The following is a 27511-nucleotide window of genomic DNA, read 5'->3' as shown; positions in this document are numbered from 1 at the left end:
GTCTCCAAAGAATAACAATAACAATAGCACCCAGCATTTATGTACCATTTAGTGTGCCAGGCACTGCCATGTATCAAGTTATTTGATTATTAAAACCACACTTTGGGGACGCCTGGGTGGCTCAGTTGGTTAAGCAGCTGCCTTTGGCTCAGGTCATGATCCCAGCGTCCTGGGATCGAGTCCCACATCGGGCTCCTTGCTCAGCAGGGAGCCTGCTTCTCCCTCTGCCTCTGCCTGCCATTCTGTCTGCCTGTGCTCGCTCTCTCCCCCTCTCTCCCTCTGATAAATAAATTTTTTTTAAAAATCTAAAATAAATAAATAAATAAATAAAACCACACTTTGGGAATGGTTATAATAATTCTCATCTCAGAGATATAACTTCAAATATTTCCCTAATGTTTCTAATCCAAAGTAATCTTTCTCTTCCTTACACATTTATAGCACTCTATTTAAAACTCTATTAAACACTTAGCAGGCCTGCCTTTTACACCAAGTTTTATCTATGTCTGCTCCTTCCACTGAATTAGAGGGTTCTTGAGGGTAGGGATCTTATATATGTGGAAGAGAATGGCTATATATTCACTAAATTGTTTCCCTTTTCCTCCTTAAGTAAATGACATTTCCCAGTGTCTATAACAGCTGGTTAACACCTTAATACCGAGTTCTGGAGAGCGGTATAGGGGCAGAAGTGATCATGTCATTTCTAAGCCTGTCCCATAAAAACCTCAACCCTATCCTCCATACTTTCCTTTTTCATCTGTCAGCAGATACAGAAGATCCAGTGAAGGAATCTAAGGCCCCATCTTCGGTTTAAAAAACAAAAAACTAAACAAAACAAAAACTCCCCTTCTACCTCTACCCAACACACATTGAACCAGGACATAAATAAGAAACAAGCTTTTAAGGGGCACTTGCCTGGACTGGTTGGTAGAGCATGTGCCTCTTGATCTCAGGATTATAAATTCGAGCCCCATATTAGGTATAGAGAGATTACTTAAAAACTTAAAAAAAAAAAAAAAAGACAAGAAAAGAAACCAAGCCCTTAAAAAAAATAAGATTTTATGTTGTTTATTACAGTAGTTAACCCTCCTGGAAAAAATATACCATGTAGTTTTGTGTCTCTATATATATCTAAAATACTGCCTTGTTCATAGTTAGGACTTAGTAAATATTTACTGAATTCAATTAAAAGTTAAATTTCCTAATTCCAAGGTGGGATCTTTCCTAAGTCCTACAATTATCCAGTAGTCTCTAAAATGAGGAATGAGTGATATGGTGAGTGCTGTGAAGTATGGAAGCCTGACCATTCACAGATCTGTATCCCTGAGGCAAATAATACATTATATGCTAATAAAAATAATTTAAAAAATAAAAAATAAAATGAGGAATGAGCATGATTATCCACTGAAGTATGGGAAGAAAATTAGAACTTTTTAATCTATATTATTTTTATGTAAAAAAGAGAAAATGAGTTTTAGTAATATTTAATATGGTTTAATAGTAGCACTTGGGAGATGTGCTCAAAATGTTTTCCTAAGGGTAAACTATGATAGGCAGAAGATCTCCAAAGAAACCCATGTTCTAACCCCCAAGACCTGTGACTATGTTGTTATATGGTAAAGGAATTAATTAAAGTTGCAGATGGAATTAAGGTTGCTAATCATCTGACTTTAAAATAGGGAGATTAGGGGCACCTGAGTGGCTCAGTGGGTTAAAGCCTCTGCCTTCCGCTCAGGTCATGATCCCAGGGTCCTGGGATCGAGCCCCGCTTCCGGCTCTCGGCTCAGCAGGGAGCCTGCTTCCCTTCCTCTCTCCCTGCCTGCCTCTCTGCCTACTTGTGATCTCTGTCTGTCAAATAAATAAATAAAATCTTTAAAAAAATAAAATAGGGAGATTATCCTGGATTATCAAGTGTTACCCCACACTTGTAGTGTCATCACAATGGTCCCCAAAGATAGAAGAGGAAGGCCAAAAAGTTAGTATTAGAGGGACACAATATGAAAAAGAATCAGCTGGTCACTGTTGGCTTTGAATACGAAAGGAGCTACAAGCCAAAGAATGCAAGCCATTAGAAACTGAAAAAGTAAGGAAACAGATCGTCCCCTAGAGCCCCCAGAAAGGAACACAGCCCTTTCAATACCTTGATTTTAGCCCAATAAGACCCATATCAGACTTCTGACCTATAGAACTATAAGATAATGAATTGTGTTGTCTTAAACCACTAGGTAATTTGTTAGGGCAGCCATAGAAAACTAAAGATACATAATAAAAAAATTATGGGTTACTATCTTATGTTATAATGTTTACAGATCTAGGATAGACTTTGGGCTTTGACTCCTAAACAAGCACAAGGAGGGGTGCCTGGGTAGCTCAGTCTGACTCTTGAGCGTCTGACTCTTGATTTCAGCTTAAGTCATGGTCTCAGGATCATTAGATCAAGCCGCTTGTCAGGCTCTGTGCTTAGCACAAGGTCACTGACATTCTCTCTCTCCTTCTCCCTTTGCCCTTCCCCCTACTCTATCCTGTTTTCTCTCTCTAAAATAAACAAACAAACAAAAGTCTTCTAAAAAGTAAAAAACAGGGGAACCTCAGTGGCTTAGTGGGTTGGGCCTCTGCCTTCGGCTCAGGTCATGATCTTAGGGTCCTCGGATCGAGCCCCACATTGGGCTCTCTGCTCAGCGGGGAGCCTGCTTCCTCCTCTCTCTCTCTGCCTGCCTCTCTGCCTACTTGTGATCTCTCTCTCTCTCTCTCTCATAAATAAATAAATAAATAAAACAAGCACAAGGAAAATAACATTATTATGTTCCTTGGTAGCATTTACCTCCACTCAAATATTTATTGAGCTCACAGTTCTGCTGTCAGGGTTAAACATTAAGATTTAAATACTGTCCCTCCTCAAAAGTTTATTACCTAAACAGAAGAGGGAGAGGTGTGACAGCAGTCTAAAACATACCTAGCTGTTCTCACTCTGAAAAGAAAAAAAAAAAACCACAAAACACTAACACTACTATTAGTTTTGGACCTGCTCAATACTACATAATATGACCTAGTAAGAGTTCCACGGTCATTATATCAAAGTTGTTCAAAATATTACTACTTGTTGCTAACCTACAATATACCTAGAAACTGTGCCAAATGTTTTATATATATGACCTGAGATTAAATTACCCTCATTTTATCATCTAGGAAAACAAGGGTCAGAGCATTTAAGTGACTTGACAAAAGTTGGAGAAGTACGAGGATCTGGATCTGTTAGGCTCCAAAACCCATGTTTTGTTCTGTGACAATGGTTATGAAAGAAAAAAGGCCAACAGCTCAATAATAACTTCATTTTGAGGATGTGTGGGTGGTACAGGCAGTTGAGTGAGTGACTGACTCTTGGTGTTGGCTCAGGTCATGATCTCAGGGTCATGAGATGGAGCCCTGTGTGGTGTTCTACCCCTGGCATGGAGTCTGCTTGAGACTCTTTCTCCTTCTGTTCCTCCTCCCTGCCTCTCCCCTCTCTCTCTAAAATAAATAAATAAATCTTTAAAAATAACACCTTCATTTTTTATTCATAAAAAATAAACACCTATCTGTAAATCAATGAAAACCTAACTGGTTTGCTTTATAAGCCTTTCTACTGCCAACTTTGAGCAATAAGCAGCATCCATGTTGTAGGAGTTCTTCTGACCTGTACTGGTCTTTCCAGAAAAATGTCCGGCTCCAAAGTTATGGCAAAAACAATCAGGAGGTCTGAAATAAACCTGTGATAGAGTATTAAAATGTGAACAGATTTTTATATTAATATGCTTTCTAAAAGCCCTACATCTGAAGTCTACTTACACTGGTTTACTTTTCTTTAAAAAACTTAAAAAAAAAAAAGTTTTTCCAGAACTTTTGATATATTTTTATCTGATTTCCTCCCATAATTGAAGGAAAGGCCCTGCAACATACTCCACCAGATTCCACTAAGCTTTACTATGTGGCACTAAAATGAACTCCTTTGCATTCTACTCCCAAATAAAGCAAAGTTACCATCCCTCTCTTGGACCAGAAAAAATTACCAATAACCAAAAAGGAGAAGAAAGGGCAATGCCTCGGCTCTCAAGTCCCAAAAGAGCTATGAATCTAGACCCATAAAAAAGCAGTAATATCTTTTAGTAAGGCTTGCGGCACTTTAAATGTGTTTAAAGGTATTACATCATGGAAAACTAGTTGTGTTAGGTCCTTTCTATGAGAACTCAAAGAAAACTCAGCTGAACAGACATTAACCACCAAAGCCTCACATCAGGTGACACCAAACAGAGCTGGTTCGGTCTGGCTTTCTCTTTTCTGTCCACAGTTTTTATATTCCGATTTTAAGATAGCTAAAGGCAAGTAAACATTGCTCACAATCACTAGATCATGTAGATAGCACTACATATAATAAGAAGAGGACCAATGAAGTTCATGGTCTAATTTTGTTTTCTTCTACTAAAACAATATAAAAATTTAAAAAGTTAAAAAAAGATCTGCTTGCTTATAAGGATTAAACCAGTTTAATAAATAAAAAACACCCTGGATTTCTGAGAGAAAAACACATATTCTCTATCTTGAATAACAACTGAAAGTAAACTGAGACTGAGAGTTAAACTTATTTTGTATTTTATTTCACAGAAAGTTTTAAGCTGCATTGCTTAAAACTGCCATGGAAGCAGCAAAATACCAACTCTCTTGGCAAAGGGTGAACTAACTAGTAATACATAAATATGACTTTAAATGTTCCCAAATGTTTTTTAATCTGGGAAGTTCAGAACAGAACTAATATCCATAAATCCAAGTATATAGATTATCTCCCCAGGCACTGAAAATGCTTCTTCCTCTTTCCCAAATTTATACTTTATTCTAAGATAACTCATAAACTCACACCCAAATAACAAAATATAAACACAAACTTCAATTTATGTGAGCACACTTCTGAAGCAACACTCTCACATGATTTATTTCTTCCTCTTCTCCCAACGTAGAAGAAACGTATAGAGGAAAGAGAACAATTCAATCTGAGAAGTATGTGTCAAGAAAATGAGTATGTCCAAGGTTTGTGCTCTCTATAGATAAACAGAACACTTAAAAAAGTGTTTTACTACCTGTCACATATAAACTAAGCACCGTGATAGGCAAAGGAAACTCAGTGGGTGCTAGAGAAATAAACATGATAGTCCCTTCCTCAAGGAGTTCACAGACAAATAATCATTACATTTATTAAGCACTCATGATGCATCTAATATTATTGTAAATACTTTACAGGTATTACCTCATTTAATTCTTATGAAAACATTATGTTATAGGTACTATTATTATCTCCATTTTACAGATAAGTAAACTGAGGAGAGATTAAGTGGCTTGCCCAGTGTCACACAACTTGCAAATGGCAGAGTCAGAACAGGATTCTTAACTCTTAAGCTCTATGCTCTAGAGTGACACTTCAGATGATTATGACTATAGTAATAACAATAATAAAATAATAATAGTTAATCTTTAGTGCCTTGCACTGTGATAAGTACTTTATCTCATTTAATTTTCCCATCAACCTGGTACAGTAGTAGTATTATTACTCTTTACTTCATAGATGAGAAAACTGAGATCATAGAAGTTAGATAATTTGCCAAAGGTCCCCTAACTGCTAAAAGACACAACTATCCTGAAACTCTCCTCTGAATTCCAGACCTATTTACCCAACTGCCAATTTGATAACTCTGATGTCTCTCCCCAAAATCTGTTCCCCATGCAGTCTTCTCCAACATAGTTATTGGCAATTCAATTCTCCCAGGTGTTCAAATACATGCCTAAGAAAGAGTTATCCTTGACTCCCCTTTCCTTGTGCTAATATCCCATACCCAATCCATTAGGAAATCCCACTGCTTCTACTAAAAAAAATATCCAGAGATATCCAGAATCCCACTATTTCTCTCTACTTTCATTGCTACCCCACAGTACAAGCCATCATCAGCTCTCTCTAGATTACTGCAAGTGTCCTAACTTAATTTCCATCAGTTAAACATTTATATAGCTTCAAATAAGTATATAATGAAAAATAACAGTCCCTTGGCCTGCCCATACCACCACTGAATTCTATTCCCCTGAGGGAACTACTCTCAATTCTTTTAGTTGTTTCTTCTATTTACCATCATAGCTCTAGCTATCTACTGATTATACTGCTATTTCTCACCTTCTACTGACTTTCCACTGTGGAGGCTGAGGATTCAGCTCTCTTAAATTATTTCCTTTCTAATATTTATGTAAGACAATCTTGGGTGCCCAAAACAATCTATAGATTTAGTGGAATTCCTATCAAAATACTCATGGCATTTTTCACAGAACAAGAACAAATAATTCTAAATTTGTATGGAAATAAAAAAGACCCAAATAGCCAAAACAATCTGGAGGTATCACAATTCCTGATTCCAAGTTACTACAAAGCTGTAGTAATCAAAACAGTATGGTACTGGCACAGAAATAGACACATAGACAATGGAACAGAATAGAAAGCCCAGAAATAAATCCACAATTACATGGTCAATTAATCTTTGACAAAGGAGGCAAACATATGCAATAGGAAAAAGAGAGTTTCTTCAACAAGTAGTGTTTGGAAAACTGGATAGCTACATACAGAAGAATGAAACCAGACCACTTTCTTATACCATATGCAAAAATAAACTCAAAATGGATTAAGACCTACAAGTGAGGCCTGAAACTGTAAAATCCTAGAAGAGACCACAGGCAATAATTACTCTGACATTGGCTGTACATTGAACATTCTTCTTTCTTTTTTAAATTTAAATTCCAGTTAGTTAACATACAGTATAATATAACATTAATTTCAGGTATACAATATAGCAATTCAACACTTCCATACAATACCCAGTGCTCATCACAAGTGCACTCCTTAATCCCCATCACCTATTTCACCCACCCTCCCACCCACCTCCCTTCTGGTAACTATCAGTTTGTTCACTATAATTAAGAGTCTGTTTCTTGGATTGCCACTCTTTTTTCTCCCCTCTGCTCATCTGCTCTGTTTCTTAAAGTGCACATATGTGTGAAATCATATGGTATTTGTCTTTCTCTGACTGACTTAATTCACTTGGCATAATACTCTCTAGTTCCATCCATGTCATTGCAAATGGCAAGATTTCATTCTTTTTAATGGCTGAATATTATTACTTTGTGTCTATATACCACATCTTCTTTAGAAGGTATAATCCTAAGTAAAATAAGTCAGAGAAAGACAAATACCACACGATTTTACTCATATGTAGAATTTAAGAAACAAACAAATGAACAAAGAAAAAAGGGACAAATCAAAAACTAGACAACAAATTGCTGGTTTCCAGAGGGGAGAAGGGTGGGGGAGATAGGTAAAATAGGTGATGGGAATTAAAGAGTACACTTATCATGATGAGCACTGAGTAATGCATAGAATTGCTAAATCGCTGTATTGTACACCTGAAACTAATGTAACACTGCATATTAATTATACTGGAATTTAAAAAAAAGAAAATAGACTACCACAGACAGTTCAGACAGTTCAGTTAAAAAGGATTTAAAAAGAGGGGCACCTGGGTGGCTCAGTGGGTTAAAGCCTCCGCCTTCAGCTCAGGTCATGATCCCAGAGTCCTGGGATCAAGCCCCGCATCGGGCTCTCTGCTCAGTGGGGAGACTGCTTCCCCCTCTCTCTCTGCCTGCCTCTCTGCCTAACTGTGATCTCTTTCTCCAACAAATAAATAAATAAAATGTTTAAAAAAAAAAAAAAAAAGATCTAGAAAGAAATAGGTAGAAAGATGATAGCGGGGTGCCTGAGTGGTTCAGCTCAGGTTATGATCTCAGGGTCATCAGAAGGAGCCCAGAGATGGGCTCTATACTCAGAGTGTGTGTGTGTGTGTGTGTGTGTGTGTGTGTGTGTGTGTGTGTGTGTGTGTGTGTGTGTGTCTGTTGAGAGGGCGTGTCTCCTTGTCCCTCTCCCTCCCCCTGTACCCCTACCCCTTTACCATCTCTCTTTGCCCCTCCCCACACATGTGCTCTGCTCTTGCCCATGCTCTCTTTCTCAATCTCTTAAATAGATTTTTTAAAATCTTAAAGAAAAAAAAGATGATAGCAAGTCCCAGGGTGACTGCTGGGCAAGAGTCTAGAGAATAAGCAGTCCAAACTAGAGCAGAAGGATCAAGAGCTCCAGGAGAGATGTTAGGGGAAAGATGTTTGAAGAAAGAATTTTTACATTTCCAGATGTGTTTGGCAGAGTGGAAATTCACATTAGAAGAATTTTACAATTCTGTCTGAAGCTTTGGGAAGAATTAGTGGTAGGCATGCAGTAACTAAGCAAATGAAAAATTAGGCAAAACACAAAAAAATATATAAGAAATAAAATATAATTATAATACATTATTTGGCCTAGCAGTGAGTATAACCAGTCATAATAATGTAAATGCCAAGTCTTGATTTCTTTCTCCTGAATATTATTTATACCTAAGACTGGTTTTTTTTTTAAGTTTTTAATTTTAATTCTGGTATAGTTAACATACAGTGTAACATTAGTTGCAGGCGTACATCTACTTGATGATTTGAAAGAGGGTAAGGGAAAGATATTAAGGATGATTTCTAGATTTTTAGCCTAAGTAATAACAGCAGTAATGGCAATTCCATTTGCTGAGATGGGAGAGGTCTAGAGAGGAAAAAAGGTCAGGTAGCAAAATAATCAACAGTGACCCCATACTAGGTGCTCAATAAATGGTAGCCATTGCTTACATTAAAAGTCATCTTCTCTTATGTCTCGATTTTATCTCAATAAAAAATATTTTTAAAAAATCATCTCACTGGGGTTGTACTACTTCACTACCCACAGACAATGACATAAATATTATTGAAGTTTATTCCATATTTTAGTTTACAAAATTCTCCTAATTATATGAAATTAGAACTTATACAGAGTCCTAAGTAATTAGACCTTCTACCTTGACAGAGAGAAGAGGAAAAAATGTTAAGACCTCTTTACCAACATGCTTGTGTTATAAAATTTACTTTGAGAGCTACAGTGAGACTCTTCCACCTAGTTACTCACTATAATTACCAGGATAAAATCAGAAAGATCCATTTTAATCCAGCATTTTCAAATGTGTCCCATTTATTCCAGACCACGTGTGTGTGTATGTGTGTATGCACGGCCATCTGAGATAATATATACACACCTGAGATAATATATTTTTTAAACCTGATCTTTTATAAATTATTCAACATTAATTCACTGTGGATTTCTAACCACTGATCTGGTCCACTCCCCTAGTTTAACGAAGGAAAAAAAACAAAGCCCAGAGGTCAAGTTACTTGTCCAAGAGAACACGATTAGGAAATCATAGAGTTGTGTTAACTGTATATGAGGAATAGTGGAAGACAGGGCTAGAAAAACAGATCCAGACCATAACTGTCAGTCTAAAGGATTTTTGACTCCATTCTAAGATAAAAGGTTTATAGGAAATAAGCTCATAATTAGAGCTGTGTATCAGAAGAGAGAAAAGGGGGACACAAAAAGAGAGGGAAAATAGTTTACTCCAGGCAAAATTCAAGAGGGCTGAACCAACAAATATTATATAAGGAAAGAACAGATGCAAAAGTCTTCAAAGCTTTAGAATCAAGCGCTTATCTTCTGATTAAAAGCAAGGAATAAAAGGAATAAGCAGGGGCGCCTGGGTGGCTCAGTCACTTAAACTGATGCCTTTGGCTCAGGTGATGAACACAGGGGCCTGGGATCGAGCTCTGCATGGAGCCCTGCACTGGGTTCCCTGCTCTGCAGGGAGCCAGCTTCGCTCCCTGCAATGCACCACCTACCCCCCATCTCAAATAAATAAATAAACAAAATCTTTAAGAGACAGGAAAAGGAATAACTAAAGATGGCCTTGGGATTTTCAAAATGGTAATTGGAAAGATAGCTATCTTAATAACAGAGACTGGGAAAACAGCCTGCCATATTCTCATAGCTGACACTAGTCTGTTTCCTAGATGTACAGTTTATTTCCCAAAGAGACTGGAAGACAACAGGGTTCTACTTCCCTTGTATTCACCATGACATTGCAGCACAGGCCTGGACTGAGTAGTTCCAAGTAAGTATTTGGTGAACTGAAAGCATATTCACCATTTTAACAAAATGGTAACCACATTGTCACAAATGGCTATTAAAGGGGAGCTAAAACAATTCTGAATAAAAATTAGTAGACAGGAAAATAAATTCAGAATGTGGCCTAAGAAAAAGTAAGGATTAGAATATGAAGACAGAATCAAAAATTTTAAATTTAAATTTCTCATGACATGAAGAATAACAAAGAGATATGAGAATGAATCTTGGTACAGGTCCTCAGAAAGACCATTGGGGAGTGGAAATGAGAAGGTCACGGAATTAGATTACAAATCTTGAGCATAAGACTTCTGGCATAAACAACCTTATTCACAAGAGGCCCAAACGATCAGTCCATACAGTCAACAAAGTACTTTATTGTTCCTTGTTTTAACTGATAACTTAGAGCAACTGATGATAAGAGAACCAATCTTAACCATATCTGTGTATTAAAAAATATATATAGAAGCACCTGGGTGGTTCAGATTGTTAAGCATCTGCCTTCAGGTCAGGTCAGGATCTCCAGGTCCTGGGATTGAGCCCCATGTCATTGGGCTCCTAGCTCAGCCGGGGGTCTGCTTCTCCCTCTCTCTCTGCCTCCACCCCTGCTTATCTGTGCTCTCTAATGAATAAATTAAAAACCTTAAAAATTTTAAATAAAAAATTAAGGGGTGCCTGAGTGGCTCAGTGGGTTAAGCCTCTGCCTTTGGCTCAGGTCATGATCTCAGGGTTCCGGGATCATGTCCCACATTGGGCTCTCTGCTCAGTGGGGAGCCTACTTCCCCCTCTCTCTCTCTGCCTGCCTCTCTACCTACTAGTGATTTCTCTGTTATATAAATAAATAGAAACTTTAAAAAAGAAATTTAAAAAATATATATATATTTATATACACACATACACATATATACACAAACAAAATATACACACCTACTGCCTCTATGACTTACCAGGCCCATTCTTTTCCTTCCAACTAGAAATCTTAGGAGGGAGAAAGATAAAAGGAAAAAGAGGAAGTGAGGTTGGGGGTCAAGAAAACGAGAAATACAACTGCAGAAGTTTGGCTCACTAACTCCTGCTGGGCACAAAATAGCTGTGCCAGCAGAGGACCAAAGCTTGCCCAGAGGATTAGATGCCCACCATCTGGCAGGTCACGCAGATAGCCATCTTTCCCATGAAAACTTTCCAAATCACCAGTGTAATGATTTTTGACCTGTTCCTTGTTTTCAAGCAGGAGACCTTTTCTTCAAAATTCTTATACAGAAGTTTAACATAAAACAGAGAAAAAAGAAAGAAAGAAAGAACGAACGAAAGAAAGAAAGAAAGAAAGAAAAAACCAAAACAGAAAAAGTAGAGCTTCTCTGGCTGGGTGAAGCCAAGTGGGGAACCAGAAACCTACTCTGCTCAGCAATATCCCTCCCCACAGGGGTCAGCCTCTAAGGAAACACGTCTGTAAAAAACCTAGGGTTCTGAGAGAAGGGTTTTTCCCCATTTAAAATCTACAAATCTCGGGGGGGCGCCAGGGTGGCTCAGTGGGTGAAAGCCTCTGCCTTTGGCTCAGGTCATGATCCTAGGGTCCTGGGATCAAGTCCCGTAACCGGCTCTCTGCTCAGCACGGAGCCTGCTTCCCCCTCTCTCTCTGCCTGCCTCTGTCTACTTGTGATCTGTCTCTCTGTCAAATAAATAAATAAAATCTTTAAAAATAAAATAAAATAAGAGGCGCCTGGGTGGCTCAGTTGTTGGGCATCTGCTTTCCGCTCAGGTCATGGTCCCAGGACCTTGGGATCGAGCCCCACATCGGGCTCCCTGCTCCACGGGAAACCTGTTTCTCCCTCTCCTACTCCCCTGCTTGTATTCTGTCTCTCACTGTCTCTCTCTCTCTCTGTGAAATAAGTAAACAAAATCTTTGAAAAATAATAATAATAAATAAAAAATAAAAATAAAATAAAATAAAATCTAAGAATCTCAATTTGAGGGAAAACCTTGGTCCATATTTCTGCCTCAGCTTCTGTACCTATAAAGGAGAGCTTGTAAGTGTCACAGCTTGAAAGTAGACTAAGGGGCGCCTGGGTGGCTCAGTGGGTTTAAAGCCTCTGCTTTCGGCTCAGGTCATAATCCCAGAGTCCTGGGATCAAGCCCCACGTCAGGCTCTCCTTGGCAGGGAGCCTACTTCCCCCTCTCTCTGTCCTCTGCCTGCCTCTCTGCCTACCTGTGATCTCTGTCTGTCAAATAAATAAATAAAGTTAAAAAAAAAAAAAAAGAAAGCAGACTAAAAGCCTAACAAATAGTAACAAAAAATTTAAATTATAAAAACAAAGTATTAATAGTAAATTTCTAAGACAACTAGAAAAGCATTTAGAATGGAACATAGACATGATTAGTTTCATATTTAAGGTCTCCTAAGGAAGTATAATAAATGTTTTCACTCCTAAGGAAGTATAATAAATAAATAGTTAGCACGCCCCAGAATAATGAAAGCCAAGAAGACTGCTCCTTCTAGGCCACTGGTAGGATAATTTCCTTTTGTTGTGTTCAAAATAAACAATAAAAGTAAAGACACAAAGACATGAAAAATATGAACAATTAGAAGCTTTTAAAATTAATTTTATTTAAATTCAATTTAATTAACATATACTATACTATTAGTTTCAGAGGTAGAATTTAGAAGCTTCTTTTAAAAAAGTAATCTGGGGCGCCTGGATGGCTCAGTGGTTAGGCCTCTGCCAAACCTCATGACTCAGGTCATGGTCCCAGGGTCCTGGGATTGAGCCCTGCTTCGGGCTCTCTGCTTGGCCAAGAGCCTGATTCCCCATCTCTCTGTCTCTGCCTGCCTCTCTTGCCTACTTGTGATCTCTGTCAAATAAATAAATAAAATCTTTAAAAAAAAAAAAAAAGGTAATCTACTTCCAGGCTTTTAACCACAGAATATTTGAGACAGATGGCTTATGCAGAACAGAGTCATCATCGCAGTGCAAATCCACCATAGTTAACAATAATTATAGTAATTTTCATGCAGTATGTACTTTCTGTGGATTACAACAGATCCACTGGCTTTTATGCAGTATCTCATATGCTGGCTTATTGCCGAGATCAAGACAGAGTTAACACTATCTTTTACATATCAGAAAACTTAGCTGAAAGCAAAGAAAAATACTGTTCAAAGTTAAAAGGGAGGGGTGTGTCATTCCTGAGCAGTGAAAACAAAAAAGACAGACTAAGAAAGTAGATCAAAAGGACATCAGAATAGGAATGGTATCACTGGTCTCATCACACCATGTTTCTAGGCTGGACATACATATTAAGCAAAACAAGCGCAAAGATCTAGATGGACTCTAGCCCAGTATTTTCCAGCACAGTAGCCAGTAGCTTCACGTGGCCATTTAATCAAATTAAAAAATTCAGTTCCTTGTTCCCACTAGCCCCATTTCAATGCTCATTAGCCACGTGTGGCTACTGGACAGCACCAATAAAGAGCATTCCCATTACTGCAGAAAGTTCTATTCAACAGCATTACTCAAGCAGAAAATCTTTGAATGTATTGAAACAGCAGCACTCAACAAATGTTTGGTAAATGAATGAATGACAACAGATAGGTTTCCATGGGCCATTAAAAAAACAAAACAGGGTGCCTGGGTTGGCTCAGTTGGTTAAGCGTTTGCCTTTGGCTTGGGTCATAATCCCCGGGGTCCCTGGATCGAGTCTCACTCAATCTTGCTCCCCACTCAGTGGAGAGTCTGCTTCTTTCTCTGGCCCTCCCCCATCTCATTCTCTCTCTCTCTCTCTTTCACTCACTCTCTCTCAAATAAAGATCTTAAAAAAAACCAAAAAACTAGCCAGAGAAAAAGAAACTAATAATAGTAGCTAACATTTACTGCACAGTTAACAAAAGCCGGATACTATATGTGTATTATATGTACTAATTTAATTAACCTTAAATAAGAACTCTATGATGTATTTACTGTCATTACTCTCATTTTTTTTTAAAGATTTTATTTATTTATTCGACAGGTAGAGATCACAAGTAGGCAGAGAGGCAGGCAGAGAGAGAGAGAGGAGGAAGCAGGCTCCCCGCTGAGCAGAGAGCCCGACGTGGGGCTCGATCCCATGACCCTGGGATCATGACCGGAGCCGAAGGCAGAGGCTTTAACCCACTGAGCCACCCAGGCGCCCCCATTACTCTCATTTTATAGATGGGAAAATGAAAACTCAGCCAGATTAAGTAACTTTCCCAAGATCCAGGATTTGAATCCAGGCAGCTTGATCTAGAATCTAGAGCCTTGGGTTGTTTTTTTTTGTTTTATTTTTTTAAGATTTTATTTATTTATTTATTTGAGAGAGAGAGAGAGAGAGAGAGAGAAAGAGTACGCATGCATGAGGCTAAGCAGAGGGAAAGGGAAAAGTAGATTCCCTGCTGAGTGCAGAACTGCAGAGCCAGACTCTGGACTCCAGGGCTCAGTCCCACCAGGACCCTGAAATCATGACCTAAGCTGAAGTCAGACACTTAACCAACTGAGCCACAAAGGTGCCCCTAGAACCTTCACTTTTAACCATGATACTGTACCATTTTAATTCTATTATACAACGGCTGTATTTAAAATTTTTGCCGTGATAGAGTAAAATTTATTTGAAGTCATTCTTCTCATGTATTCACTAGTCAAGTTCACAGTAAAGAGAATATGAAAAATAGTGAAATAAAAAAGACTGTCAAGAAATATACTAAATGTTTATGACAGTTTGATCCCTTTGCACAGAGATAAAAGGTAATTTTAATTTTCTTGTTTTGCTAACTCTATTTTTTCTAAATGTTCCATAGTGAAGATGTATCATTGCTATAAAAATAACAAAAATATTAAAAATATTATTTTTAAGCAAGATGAAAATACAATCAGCTTAAAAATTCCTAAGCAGAATATCAAATCAAGACTCAACCATCTCACCCTCAAACATCACAGAGGCCCCCTAACTGATCTCTTAGCCACAAGCCTACCCAACATTAAACCCTTCTGGATTTGCCCTCAGTTACCCTCTACCACCCTAGTCCCTGCTCAGAATCCATTTACACAGAGCATAAAATATACTCTTTTGGCTTTATGAAAGCCATTCCTGCATAACTGCATTAGGTTTCCACCTTTATTTACCAATATTATGCTGTCGACCTCAGTTCTTCTAGGAGAAACATGGTAGAAAGAGCCCAGGCCTCAAAGTCACAGATCTTGGCCAACATATAATCTCTTAGCCTCAGTTCCTTCAATGGTGATTAGATGTGAGGATTAAATCTTTTTTTTTTTTTTTAAGATTTTATTTATTTATTTGACAGAGAGAGAGAGCACAAGTAGGCAGAGTGGCAGGCAGAGGGAGATGGGGGAGCAGGCTCTCCACCAAGCAAGGAGGCCGATGCAGGACTCCATCCCAACCCTGGGATCATGACCCGAGCTGAAGGCAGCCATTTAACTGACTGAGCCACCCAGGCATCTCAAGATTAAATCTTTTTTTATTGTATTTTATTTATTCATTTGAGAGAGAGAGCAAGAGCAGGGGGAGGGGCAGAGGGAGAGGGACAAGCAGACTCTCTGCTGAGCAGGAAGCCCTATGCGACAGCTTGATCCCAGAACCCTGGGATCATGAACTGAGCCACACAGGTACCCCAAGATTAAATCTTTAAATAGGTAAAGATCCAGCATACGAGCCTTCAATAAATGGTGGTTTTCTCATTATTGTTATTATTAGGCAAATGGGTTTTTATTCACTGATTCCTCAAAAAGCTTTGCACTTTTACCTCTGTGCTTAATTACTATTTTGCTTCTTCAGAATTCCTTTCCTCTCTCCTAAAATCCTACTAAAATTCAAGTTACAGGGCACCTGGGTGGCTCAGTTGGTTAAATATTGCTTTCAGCTCAGGTCATGATCTCAGGATCCTGGGATAAAGCCCCACATGGGGCTCCCTGATCAATGCAGAGTCTGCTTCTCTCTCTCCCTTAGCCCCTCCCCCTGCTTCTACTCTCTCTCTCTCAAATAAATAAATAAATAAATAAACAAAATCTTAAAAAAATAAAATAAAATTCAAGTTCTAGTTCTAGTCGACCTCCTCCAAAAAAGCTTCCCTGACTCTGCCAAGCTAATGTAATCTCTCACTCCTTTGAACTTCTATAGCTCGTAGAGTTTATTCTACCCAAGTGGAGAGGTCCTAGCTGATTTTATTAGTTCTCTTTTCATGTAAGTAAGTCCAAGATCCCCCGTTAGAATGAAAACTCCTTCCTACTAGCAGACATTCCATTTTATATATGTCTTTATACCTTTCTAATATCTGACAAATCACCAGATTTATATTAAATGCTCAAAAAATGTGCTAATCTGATTTATGCACTGGGAAGAAAGTCATAATAAAAATACTGGCTGAGGGGCGCCTAGGTGGCTCAGTAGGTTAAAGCCTCTGCCTTCGGCTCGGGTCATGATCCCAGGGTCCTGGGATCGAGCCCCGCGTCGGGCTCTCTGCTCAGCGGGGAGCCTGCTTCCTCCTCTCTCTCTGCCTGCCTCTCTGCCTCCTTGTGATTTCTGTCTGTCAAATAAATAAATAAATCTTTAAAAAAAAAAAATACTGGCTCAAGGGGCGCCTGGGTGGCTCAGTGGGTTAGGCCGCTGCCTTCGGCTCAGGTCATGATCTCAGGGTCCTGGGATCGAGTCCCGCATCGGGCTCTCTGCTCAGCAGGGAGCCTGCTTCCTCCTCTCTCTCTCTCTGCCTGCCTATATGTCTACTTGTGATCTCTATCTGTCAAATAAATAAATAAATAATTCTTTTTAAAAGATTTTATTTATTTATTTGACAGAGAGAAATCACAAGTAGATGGAGAGGCAGGCAGAGAGAGAGAGAGAGAGGAGGAAGCAGGCTCCCTGCCGAGCAGAGAGCCCGATACGGGACTCGATCCCAAGACCCTGAGATCGTGACCCGAGCCGAAGGCAGTGGCTTAACCCACTGAGCCACCCAGGCGCCCAATAAATAAATAATCTTTAAAAAAAAAAATACTGGCTGAACATTTTTGTAGTATACTAGCAAGGCAACAATTCTCTATTAAGGTAGAAAGTTTAAAGTAAGCAGTATAATCTAATTCTATAATGTACTATCACTGACCAAATATGTAAGTCTTACTTACATTTTTTTTTAAAGATTTTATTTATTTATCCGATAGACAGAGATCAAAACAGGCAGAGAGGCAGGCAGAGAGCTGGGGAGGAGAAACAGGCTCCCTGCTAAGCAGGAAGCCCAATGCGGAGCTCGATCCCAGGACCCTGAGATCATGACCTGAGCCGAAGGCAGAGGCTTTAACCCACTGAGCCACCCAGACACCCCTTACTTACAATATTTAACAGCACTTTTATATTTTTATTTATTTACTCATTTATTTATTTTTAAAAGACTTTTTTTTTTTTTTTTTTAAACAGAGAGACAGCGAGAGAGGGAACACAGGCAGGGAGAGTGGGAGAGGAAGAACAGGCTTCTCACTGGGCAGGGAGCTTGATCCCAGGACCTTAGGATCATGACCTGAGCGGAAGGCAGACAATTGAGCCACCCAGGCACCCCAGCACTTTTAACTTTTTAAAGTGTTTTACACATAAACCCTACTTAAATATATATTGACTCAAACTGTTGTATTTAGTTTCATTTGGAAATACATTCTTCTCACTAAAAAAAAAAAAAAAAAAAAACCAACCAAGATAATTCAAGTGAGAAAAGTTTAGATACTGATTACTAGAAAATGATGATTATATAACCATATTATATATAAAACAAATTAGACTCTAAAAGGTAAACTAGGGACACCTGGGTGACTCAGTAGGTTAAGTGTCTGACTTCGGCTCAGGTCATGATCTCAGGGTCGCGGGATCAAGCCCTGTGTCTGGCTCCCTGCTCAGCATGGAGTCTACTTGTCCCCTTCCCTCTGCCCCTTCCTTGCCTCATGCACATGCTCGAGCGCTCACTCTCTCTCTCACATATGCATACATGTGTGCTTTCTTTCAGAAAAATGAATAAAACCTTAAATAAATAAATAGGTAAACTATGTCTTCTCAAGTAAGTGCTAAAAGTTAAGGATAGATAGCCTGTAGGGATACCTTTATTTTCATTTCACTGATTTAGTTACTATTCTTCATAAAATGATTTAAAAAATTAAATAACCGGGGCGCCTGGGTGGCTGTGTGGGTTAAAGCCTCTGCCTTCGGTTCAGGTCATGATCCCAGGGTCCTGGGATCGAGCCCCGCATCGGGCTCTCTGCTCAGCAGAGAGCCTGCTTCCTCCTCTCTCTCTCTCTACCTGCCTCTCTGCCTACTTGTGACCTCTATCTGTCAAATAAATAAATAAAATCTTAAAAAAAAAAAAAAACTTTAAATAACCATGTAAAGACTAAAATCTTTTCTCTTTGATAAATCACTAATAGAGCAGTAAAAAACTTCTTTTTTTAATTTAATTGCATGTGTGTGTGTGTGTGTGTGTGTGTGTGTGTGTGTATTCCAAAATTCATTGTTTATGCACCACACCCAGTGCTCCATGCAATACGTGCCCTCCTTAATACCCACTACCAGGCTCACCCAACTCCTCCCCACCCCCCAAAACCCTCAGGTTGAACTTCTAATGAGCTGCTACTAAGAGTAAAACAATTTGAGAGACAGAAGGAAGCTGCTTTATTAAATGCAGCTAATTACCAGAAAATTAATTCTTAACATGCAGAAAAAGACCTGTAACACACTAAATCCCAGCAAGATTGGTGCATCCCTCTTTTTAGCTGTTAATGCTATTCTAACAGGCATCCAATAATGTTTAAGCTTTCTCACTGATCCCCAGAAGGAAGGAAAAGCCATTACCTAAGGATGTTGGGATGGGAAAGTCTATTCATGAGCTGAACTTCTTTCAGCATGTTTGCCCGGTTGCTGCTCAGTGTATTCATCTTAAGAGCCATCACTTGGCCAGAAGCTCGGTGACGCACCTAGAAAATAAAATAGAACAAGAAAAGAGGTTCAAGGAGAGCAGTTAAATATGAGGTCAAAGTCTCCACATGTAAACATGCCAAGATGTTTTAGATAAAATAGACATTATTAGGGATGTTTTTCTATAAACTGATCACATTAGGGTCTCACTTCCATTAATGAAGATGGATTTATTCTATCCAAGACCTGTTTCACATTAAGCCAGCCAGAAAAACTTTGTTAATTACACCTCAAGAAATGACATCTTTTCTTCTAATACCTTAGGAAAAAAATGGGGGAAATTTATTAGGCTGGTGCTGTATGGTCAGTATCGCTTAGTCTTAGGACACTAACAGTCCTCTTTGTGGAATTTTAAGTGTGCACAGAAAAGATACACGCACAAGCCTTGTATAATACTTAAGGGATTATAAAATTATCTTTATAGAACAATAAAGCCACATCCTCAAAATTTCCCCCATATAAATACATATATGTATATGTATATACATATATATGAAAAGAAGCATTAAATATTAAATATAGAAGTCAGTGAAATTTTTAGAGCTAATATTATTGTAAGCCAAGCCAAATTACCTTATAATCATTTAAACATACTCAAGTGAGACATAAAAATGGGCCACACCATTCAAACTATTAGCCACATGGAAGAAAGTCTACTTCTAAAACATTTACCCTCTATAGAAGTCTATTTTACATGTAAAAATATTGTTTTATAATTTCAATGCATACTCCACAGGTTTCAAAAACTGTAATACTTTACTACTTGCAAGAAAATTAACTTTTCACCCTCTAAATGCCTCAGTAGTAGTAAAATGAGACTACCAGAGAAAATATTTTGTTTGACACAAAAGAAGATCAACTATTTACTGAAATGTGTTTTTCCTACCAAGAAATTATGAATAAAGCAGTAGAAAAATTACTAAGTAACAAGGACCTCATTGCTTTCTGGCTTTAAAAAAATCATTTCAGAGGTGCCTGGGTGGCTCAATCAGTTAGGCATCTGCCTTCTGCTCGGGTCATGATCCCAGAGTCCTGGGATAGAGTCCCCGCATCGGGCTCCCTTGCTCGGCAGGGAGTCTGCATCTCCCTCTGGCTCTTCCTGCTACTCCCGTTCTCATGCTCTCTCTCTCTCTCTCTCTCTGACAAATAAATAAATAAAATCTAAAAAAAAAGATTTTATTTATTTGTCAGAGAGATCAAGATTGAGAGAGAGAGAGAGAGAGAGAGAGAGCATGAGATGGGGGAGGGTCAGAGGGAGAAGCAGACCCCTCACTGAGCAGGGAGCCTGATGCAGACTCAATCCCAGGACTCAATCCAGGATCAGTACCTCAGCCAAAGACAGTCGCTCAAGTGACTGAGCCACCCAGGCACCCAAATAAAATCTTTTTTTTTTTTTTTAATCATTTTTAGGGGTGCCTGGGTGGCTCAGCATTTAAGCATCCAACTCTTGATTTCAGTTCAGGTTATGATCTCAGAGTCATGAGATAGAGCCCCACTTGGATTCTCAGATTCTTTCTCTCCTTTTCCTGCCCCTCCCCCAAACTCCTCTCCCTTTCTTAAAAAAAAATTAATTTTTAAAAACTAAAAAAAAAAAAAAAATCAGATATTGTAAAACAGAGACTTGTTATGCAAAAATGTCATCAACCTATGGACTTTGAGTATTCTTTCAGCATGTTAAAATTTACCAAGTAGAAGTTTCAAGAGAAAAATATGACAATCTACTTAACTCTTCAATCTCAAGAAATCCCTTCAAAGGACAATAGCCTTAGAAGATTACCATATCTATTAATACAGTACAGACACCACATTTTATCTTAGAATTCAAAGGAACAATGTTTCAAAGTGACCAGACAGAAGGAAAAGAAGGAAGCAAAACACTCAGAGCCACAGGAACTCTGGTCAGAAAAACAGAGGCAGAACATTGGCTGTCTCTCCCCTCTTCTAGATCACTTAGTGAGATTTGGAACCCATCTCTCTTCCTAGTGCATCAATGATTCTGTTGTCATGTACCTCGTGACTGAAGAAAGAGAAGTGGCTTTCCTTTTCAGATCCCGCATGGATAAGTTAAAAGAGACATTTATACACAAAGAACACACTGACAGTATTTTTCCAACTCTATTTACAGAAGATATCTGTGTTTTAATAAGGTCTCTCTCTTCTGAAAGTTACTTTTCTCCTTTTTTCATCATCTGAAAACTATCACTTAGAGATTTTAACAAAATAGTTTGATATTAAAACAATGTGAATTTGGGGGCACCTGGGTGGCTCAGTGGATTAAGCCTCTGCCTTCCGCTCAGGTCATGATCTCAGGGTCCTGGGATCAAGCCCTGAATCAGGCTCTCTGCTTAGCAGAGAGCCTGCTTCCCCCTCTGCCTGCCTCTCTGCCTACTTGTGATCTCTATCAAATAAATAAATAAAATCTTTTTTTTAAGAGTCTCATGCTCTACCGACTGAGCTAGCGGGCGCCTATAAAATCTTTTTTTTAAATGTGAATTTCAGGGATGAACAATCTTATATTTCAAACCAATCAGGAAAAAACCCTACTTTCTTAAACAAATGGACATGATAAACATGTTCATAATCATTGTATTCTGTCTTTCACCTGCATAGAATAGTTTCTTCTAGTCCCTCAAATTCTACTTATCTTTCAAGACCACATTCAAAATTCCCTCCTCTCTGAATCTCTCTGAATCTTCCTTGATTCTCTCTGGGAGCTGTTTGTGGTTTCCTTCTTTATACTACTTCAGAAAAACATCTGTAACACCAGTATACCACTCATTACATGGTTCTGTCTATAAATATCTCCCCACTAGGCTATGATGCATCTTAAGATCAGGATCTATACTGTATCCATCTTTATCTTGCAGTGCTGGGAGGGCCTGGCATACCATTAAGGGCACAGTGAAAACAATGGCAACATCAGTAAAATTAAACTTCTAACATACTTTCTAAGGGCCAGTGAATCATTTATTTATGAGCCTAGGTGGCTCAGTCAGGCCTCTGACTCTTGATTTCAGCTCAGGTCATGATCTGATGGGTCATGAGTCCCATCTGATGGGACTGAGTCCCACATCAGGCTCCACACTCAGTGCAGTCTTCTTGTCCTTTCCCTCCCCCTGGATGGCCCCCCAAATAAATAAATAAGTAAAATCGTAAAGAAAAAGAAAAGAAAGGTTAAGATGGTGCTTGCTAGGGAGAAAAGTGGGTGGGATTGGTGAAATAGATAAAGGGATTAAGAGGTACAAACTTCTAGTTATAAAATATTAAGCCAAAGGCATCAAAACTAGAGCATGGGGGAACGCCTCAGTGACTCAGTTAAGTGTCTGCCTTCATCTCAGGTCATGATTCCAGGGTCCTGGGATGGAGCCCCACATCGGGCTCCCTGCTCAGTGGGAAGTCTGCTTCCCCCTCTGCTTCTCCCTTGCTCCCTCTGCTGCTCCCCCGTTTGTTCTCTCTCTCAATCTCTCTGTAAAATAAATAAATAAATAAATAAAATCTTTTTTTTTTAAACCATAGCATAGGGAATATAGCCAATAATATTGTAATAACTTCATATGGTAACAGATAGGAACTATACTTAATTGTGGTAAACATTTCATAATGTATAGAATTGTCAAATCACTATGTTGTACACCTAAAACTAATATGTCAACTATACCTTAACCAAAAATTTAAAATAAAAACATTAATATAAAGATGAACACCAAAAAAACAAAAACAAAAATAAAGATGAAGTCCTCAGGACACCTGGGTGTCTCAGTCATGTAAGCATCTGTCTTCAACTCGGGTCAGGATCCTGGTGTCCTGGGTTCAAATTCCCCATCAGGCTCCATGCTCACCAGGGAGCCTGCTTCTCCTTCTGTCTGCTGCTCACCCTGCTTGTGCTCTCGCTCTCTCTCCTAACCAATAAAATATTTTTTAAAAAAATTAAGAGGGGCGTCTGGGTGGCTCAGTGCGTTAAAGCCTCCGCCTTCATGACCGCTCAGGTCATGATCCCAGGGTCCTGGGTTTGAGCCCCGCATCAGGCTCTCTGCTCAGCAGGGAGCCTGCTTCCCTTCCTCTCTCTCTATGTGCCTCTCTGCCTACTTGTGATCTCTGTCTGTCTGTTGGATAAATAAAATCTTTAAAAACAAAAAATTAAGACCTCAAATAATTAAAAATAGAATTGCCACATGATCTAGAAATTTTACTTCTGGATACATACCCAAAGGAACTAAAAGCAGGGTCTCAAAAAAATATTTGTACACCCATGTTTATAACAGCATTATTCACAACAGCCAAAGGGTATAAGCAACTCAAGTGTCCACTGACGGATGAATGGATAAACAAAATGTGGTATACACATACAATGGAATTTATTATTCAGCCATAAAAAGAAAGGAAATTCTGACACATGCTGTAATATGGATGAATCTTGAAGACACTATGGTAAGTGAAATAAGCCAGTTACAAAAAGAGAAATACTGGGGCGCCTGGGTGGCTCAGTGGGTTAAGCCTCTGCCTTCAGCTCAGGTTGTAATCATGAGGTCCTGGGATCAAGCCCCACGTTGGGCTCTCTGCTCAGCAGGGAGTCTGCTTCCCCCTCTCTCTGCCTGCCTACTTGTGATCTCTCTCTCTCTCTCTGTCAAAAAAATAAATAAAATCTTTGAAAAAAAAAAAAAAAAAGAGGGGGGGGTGCCTGCGTGGCTCAGTAGGTTAGGCCTCTGCCTTTGGCTCAGGTTGTGATCTCAGGGTCCTGGGATCGAGCCCCACATCAGGCTCTCTGCTCGGTAGGGAACCTGCTTCCCCCTCTCTCTTTCTCTGCCTGCCTCTCTGCCTACTTGTGATCTCTCTCTCTTCTGTCAAATAAATAAAATCTTAAAAAAAAGAGAGAGAGAGAGACATGTAAACTTCCACTTAGTTGAGGTAGTTAAATTTATATAAACATAAAGTAGAATGGTGGCTGCCAGAGGCTTGGGGAGGGGAGAGATCTGGAGTTGTTTACTGGGTATAGAGTTTCAGCTTTGCCAAGTTCTGGAGACTGGTAGCACAACAATGTGAACTGAACTGCACACTTGAATATTGTTAAGATGGCAAATCTTATATGTATTTTACCACAATTATAAATACATGAAGGGAAGGAGGGAAGAAAAAAAGAAAAAGAAAGAAAGGGAGAACAAAGATAAGAGAAAATTAGTATTTCTCCTTGACTTTTAAACTCATCCGATGTTACTACAGGAGCTCCAAATCTGCTTTCTAAAGAACATAGCAGAGTAGTAAAGTGCTTGAGCTCTGGAGAAGAGCAGACTGAATCCAAGTCTTTAACATTTAACTAATTAGAATGACTTCTCTTTGAAGTCTTCTGTTGTAAAGTCAAGACAATAATAATTTCAAAGAACTGCTATGGAGGATAAAACAGTGTCATGTTAGATTAATGAGATAATATATATAAACTACTTAAAACAGTGCTTGGCACATAATAAATATTCAATACAGAGCTATTGTTTTAATAAAAATAACTATATGCTCTTAATAATTTAACATCACAGGTAAATTTGACATAACACAGAAAATGCATATAATTTTAAGTGAAACTAATGATACTCAAATCTGTATAATGCTCCCAAGATTAGTTATTTATTACAAAGGGGAAATTTTACCTTTACAATGGCAAGCTGTGCTGGCTGGTACCTTAACCAAGAGGTCAGTCACATTTAGCATTACCCAAAGTGAAACACCTGGAATTATCTATCAATCTTCTGATGTAATATACTTGCTAAAACGTTTAATTCATATCTAATCATAAGAAAACAATTAGAGGGGCGCCTGGGTGGCTCAGTGGGTTAAGCCTCTGCCTTCAGCTCAGGTCATGATCTCAGGGTCCTGGAATCGAACCCCACATCGGGCTCTTTGCTCAGCAAGGAGCCTGCTTGTCCCTCTCTCTCTCTGCCTGCCTCTCTGCCTACTTGTGCGCTCTCTCTCTCTCTCTCTGTCACATAAATAAATAAATAAAATCTTTTTAAAAAAAGGAAAAAAATCTTTTGTCAGAGCACCTAGCTGGCTCAATTGGTAGAGCATACAACACTTGATCTCAGGGTCATAAGTTCAAGCCCTATGTTGGGTGTAGAGCTTACTTTAAAAAAACAAAAAACAAAGAAACCAAAAAAAAGTTTGTTGGCAAATAGGAAAAATTTTAATAGGGACTATAATGAAATTATTTTTCTGAATTAAGTTCAATTGTCTAAGGTATAAATAATGATATTATAGCTTTGTAGGAGAATGTACTCTTAGAAGATAAATATTAAAATATTTTAAAGTAGCATGATATCTGCAATTTGCTTTCAAGTGTTGTTAAAAAAAAATACTGATGCGGCACCAAACTAGCTCAGTCCACAATGTTTATGGCTCTTGACTCAGGGTTTTAAGTTCAAGCCCCATGTTGGGTGTAGAGATTACTTAAAAAGTAAAATAAAATCTTAAAAATATAGATATAGATAGGGGTGCCTGGGTGGCTCAGCCATTAAGTGTCTGCCTTTGGCTCAGGTCATGATCCCAGGGTCCTGGGATCAAGCTCCACACTGGGCTCCCTGCTTGATGGTAAGCCTGCTTCTCCCTCTCCCATTCCCCTCTCTCACTGTGTCTCTCTCTGTCAAATAAATAAATAAAATCTTTAAATAGATAGATAGATACAGATAAATCAATGTAGCAAAATATTAAGTTGTTAATCCAGGTGAAGGGACTATAGGGGTTTATTGTACCATTCTTTCAACTTTCAGTAGATTTTTCAAAGTTTTCCAAAAGTTGGAAGAACTATGCAAAAATGTATTTTATTTTCTCCCATAAGTTTAGCATTAAGAAATAAAGAACAAGGGTGCTTGGGTGGCTCAGTTGGTTAGGCATCTGCCTTCTGTTCAGGTCACAATACCAGGGGTCCGGGGATAGAATCCTACATCAGGCCCCCTGTTCAGTGGGGAAGTCTACTTCTCCCTATCCATCTCCCTCTCCCTGCCACTCTGCCTAGTGGGCTCTCTATCTCCCTGTCAAATAAATAAATAAAATCTTTTTTTAAAAAAGTTAACTATTAAATGAATTGCTTGGGATTTCCAATCAAGAAGTCACAGTGAGGGGCGCCTGGGTGGCTCAGTGGGTTAAGCCGCTGCCTTCGGCTCAGGTCATGATCTCAGGGTCCTGGGATCGAGTCCCGCATTGGGCTCTCTGCTCAGCAGGGAGCCTGCTTCCCTCTCTCTCTCTGCCTGCCTCTCCTTCTACTTGTGATTTCTCTCTGTCAAATAAATAAATAAAATCTTTAAAAAAAAAAAAAAAAAGAACTCACAGTGAGTATACTTATTAAGTATACAATAAGGTGGAATAGCAACATAAATATTAGAAAAATAGGTTTGTTTTTTTTTTTTAATTTGACAGACAGAGATCACAGCAGGCAGACAGGCAGGCAGAGAGAGGAGGAAGCAGGCTCTCCACTGAGCTGGGAGCCCGATGCGGGGCTTGATCCCAGGACCCTGAGATCAGGACCTGAGCTGAAGGCAGAGGCTTAACCCACTGAGCCACCCAGGCGCCCCAGAGGGCTTATTTTTTTTTAAGATTTATTCATTTATTTGAGAGAGAGAGACAGAGTGGGGGGCACGGGAGGGGCAAGAAAGAGAGAGACTCTCCAGTCAACCCCCCACTGAGCACAGAGCCCAACTTTGGGCTTGATTCTGCAACCCTGAGATCATGACCCAAGTCAAAATCAAGAGTCAGACACTTAACCAACTGAGTCACCTAGGCACCCTGACAAATAGGGTTTAAAGCAATAATTTCCAATAGAGGCTATACCAAGTCACTCTGGAGTGTTTCTGAAGGTTTTAGGTTAAGTTTTTTTGTTATAACAATGACTAGGAACAGGGAGTTTTGCTGGCCAGAAATGTTAGACATTCTGCAAAGTAGAGGACAGTACTACACAAGGAAGCATTGTTCTATGTGCTGTATGAAATTCAAATGTCTTGCAAGACATTCACATAAGTGAAGAACATATTTATTATTGCCTGAGCCTGGATTATAACTCTATTTTACATAAAAACAAAGCCAACTTGCACCATTTTAATATAAACTGAATTTTCTAGAAATACAACTACCTTATAAATTGAGGAAAAATCACATTTTTGTTATTTTCAGAACATAATTAAGAATTGGTTAACATTGGCCATATGGTGGCTCAGTCGGTTAAGCAGCTGCCTTCAGCTAAGGTGATGATCCCAGGGTCCCAGAATCGAGTCCCGCATCAGGCTCCCTGCTCAGCAGAGAGCCTGCTTCTCCCTGCCTGCCTTTCTGCCTACTTGTGCTCTCTCTCTGTCAAATAAATAAATAAAACTCTTAAAAAAAAAAAAAAGAATTGGTGAACATTAAAAAAGGGGAGGGGCACCTGGGTGGCTCAATCAG

At 39.0% G+C, this 27511-nt stretch overlaps 1 protein-coding gene across 2 annotated transcripts in view; it reads right to left on the bottom strand.

The window, feature by feature from the left end:
• TESK2 (testis associated actin remodelling kinase 2) overlaps positions 1 to 27511 on the bottom strand; it is a 128281-nt gene that overhangs the window by 52505 nt on the left and 48265 nt on the right. For both annotated transcript variants that reach the window (XM_032361153.1, XM_032361154.1), the window contains one exon: positions 18974 to 19095. In XM_032361153.1, coding sequence (XP_032217044.1) covers positions 18974 to 19095 — 122 coding nt within the window. The remainder of the gene's footprint in view (positions 1 to 18973; positions 19096 to 27511) is intronic.

This window comes from Mustela erminea, chromosome 10 (assembly GCF_009829155.1).
Source record: "Mustela erminea isolate mMusErm1 chromosome 10, mMusErm1.Pri, whole genome shotgun sequence".
Lineage (NCBI taxonomy): Eukaryota > Metazoa > Chordata > Mammalia > Carnivora > Mustelidae > Mustela > Mustela erminea.
Note: the sequence above shows the minus strand (reverse complement) of the source record. Positions and strands in the feature narration are given on the sequence as shown.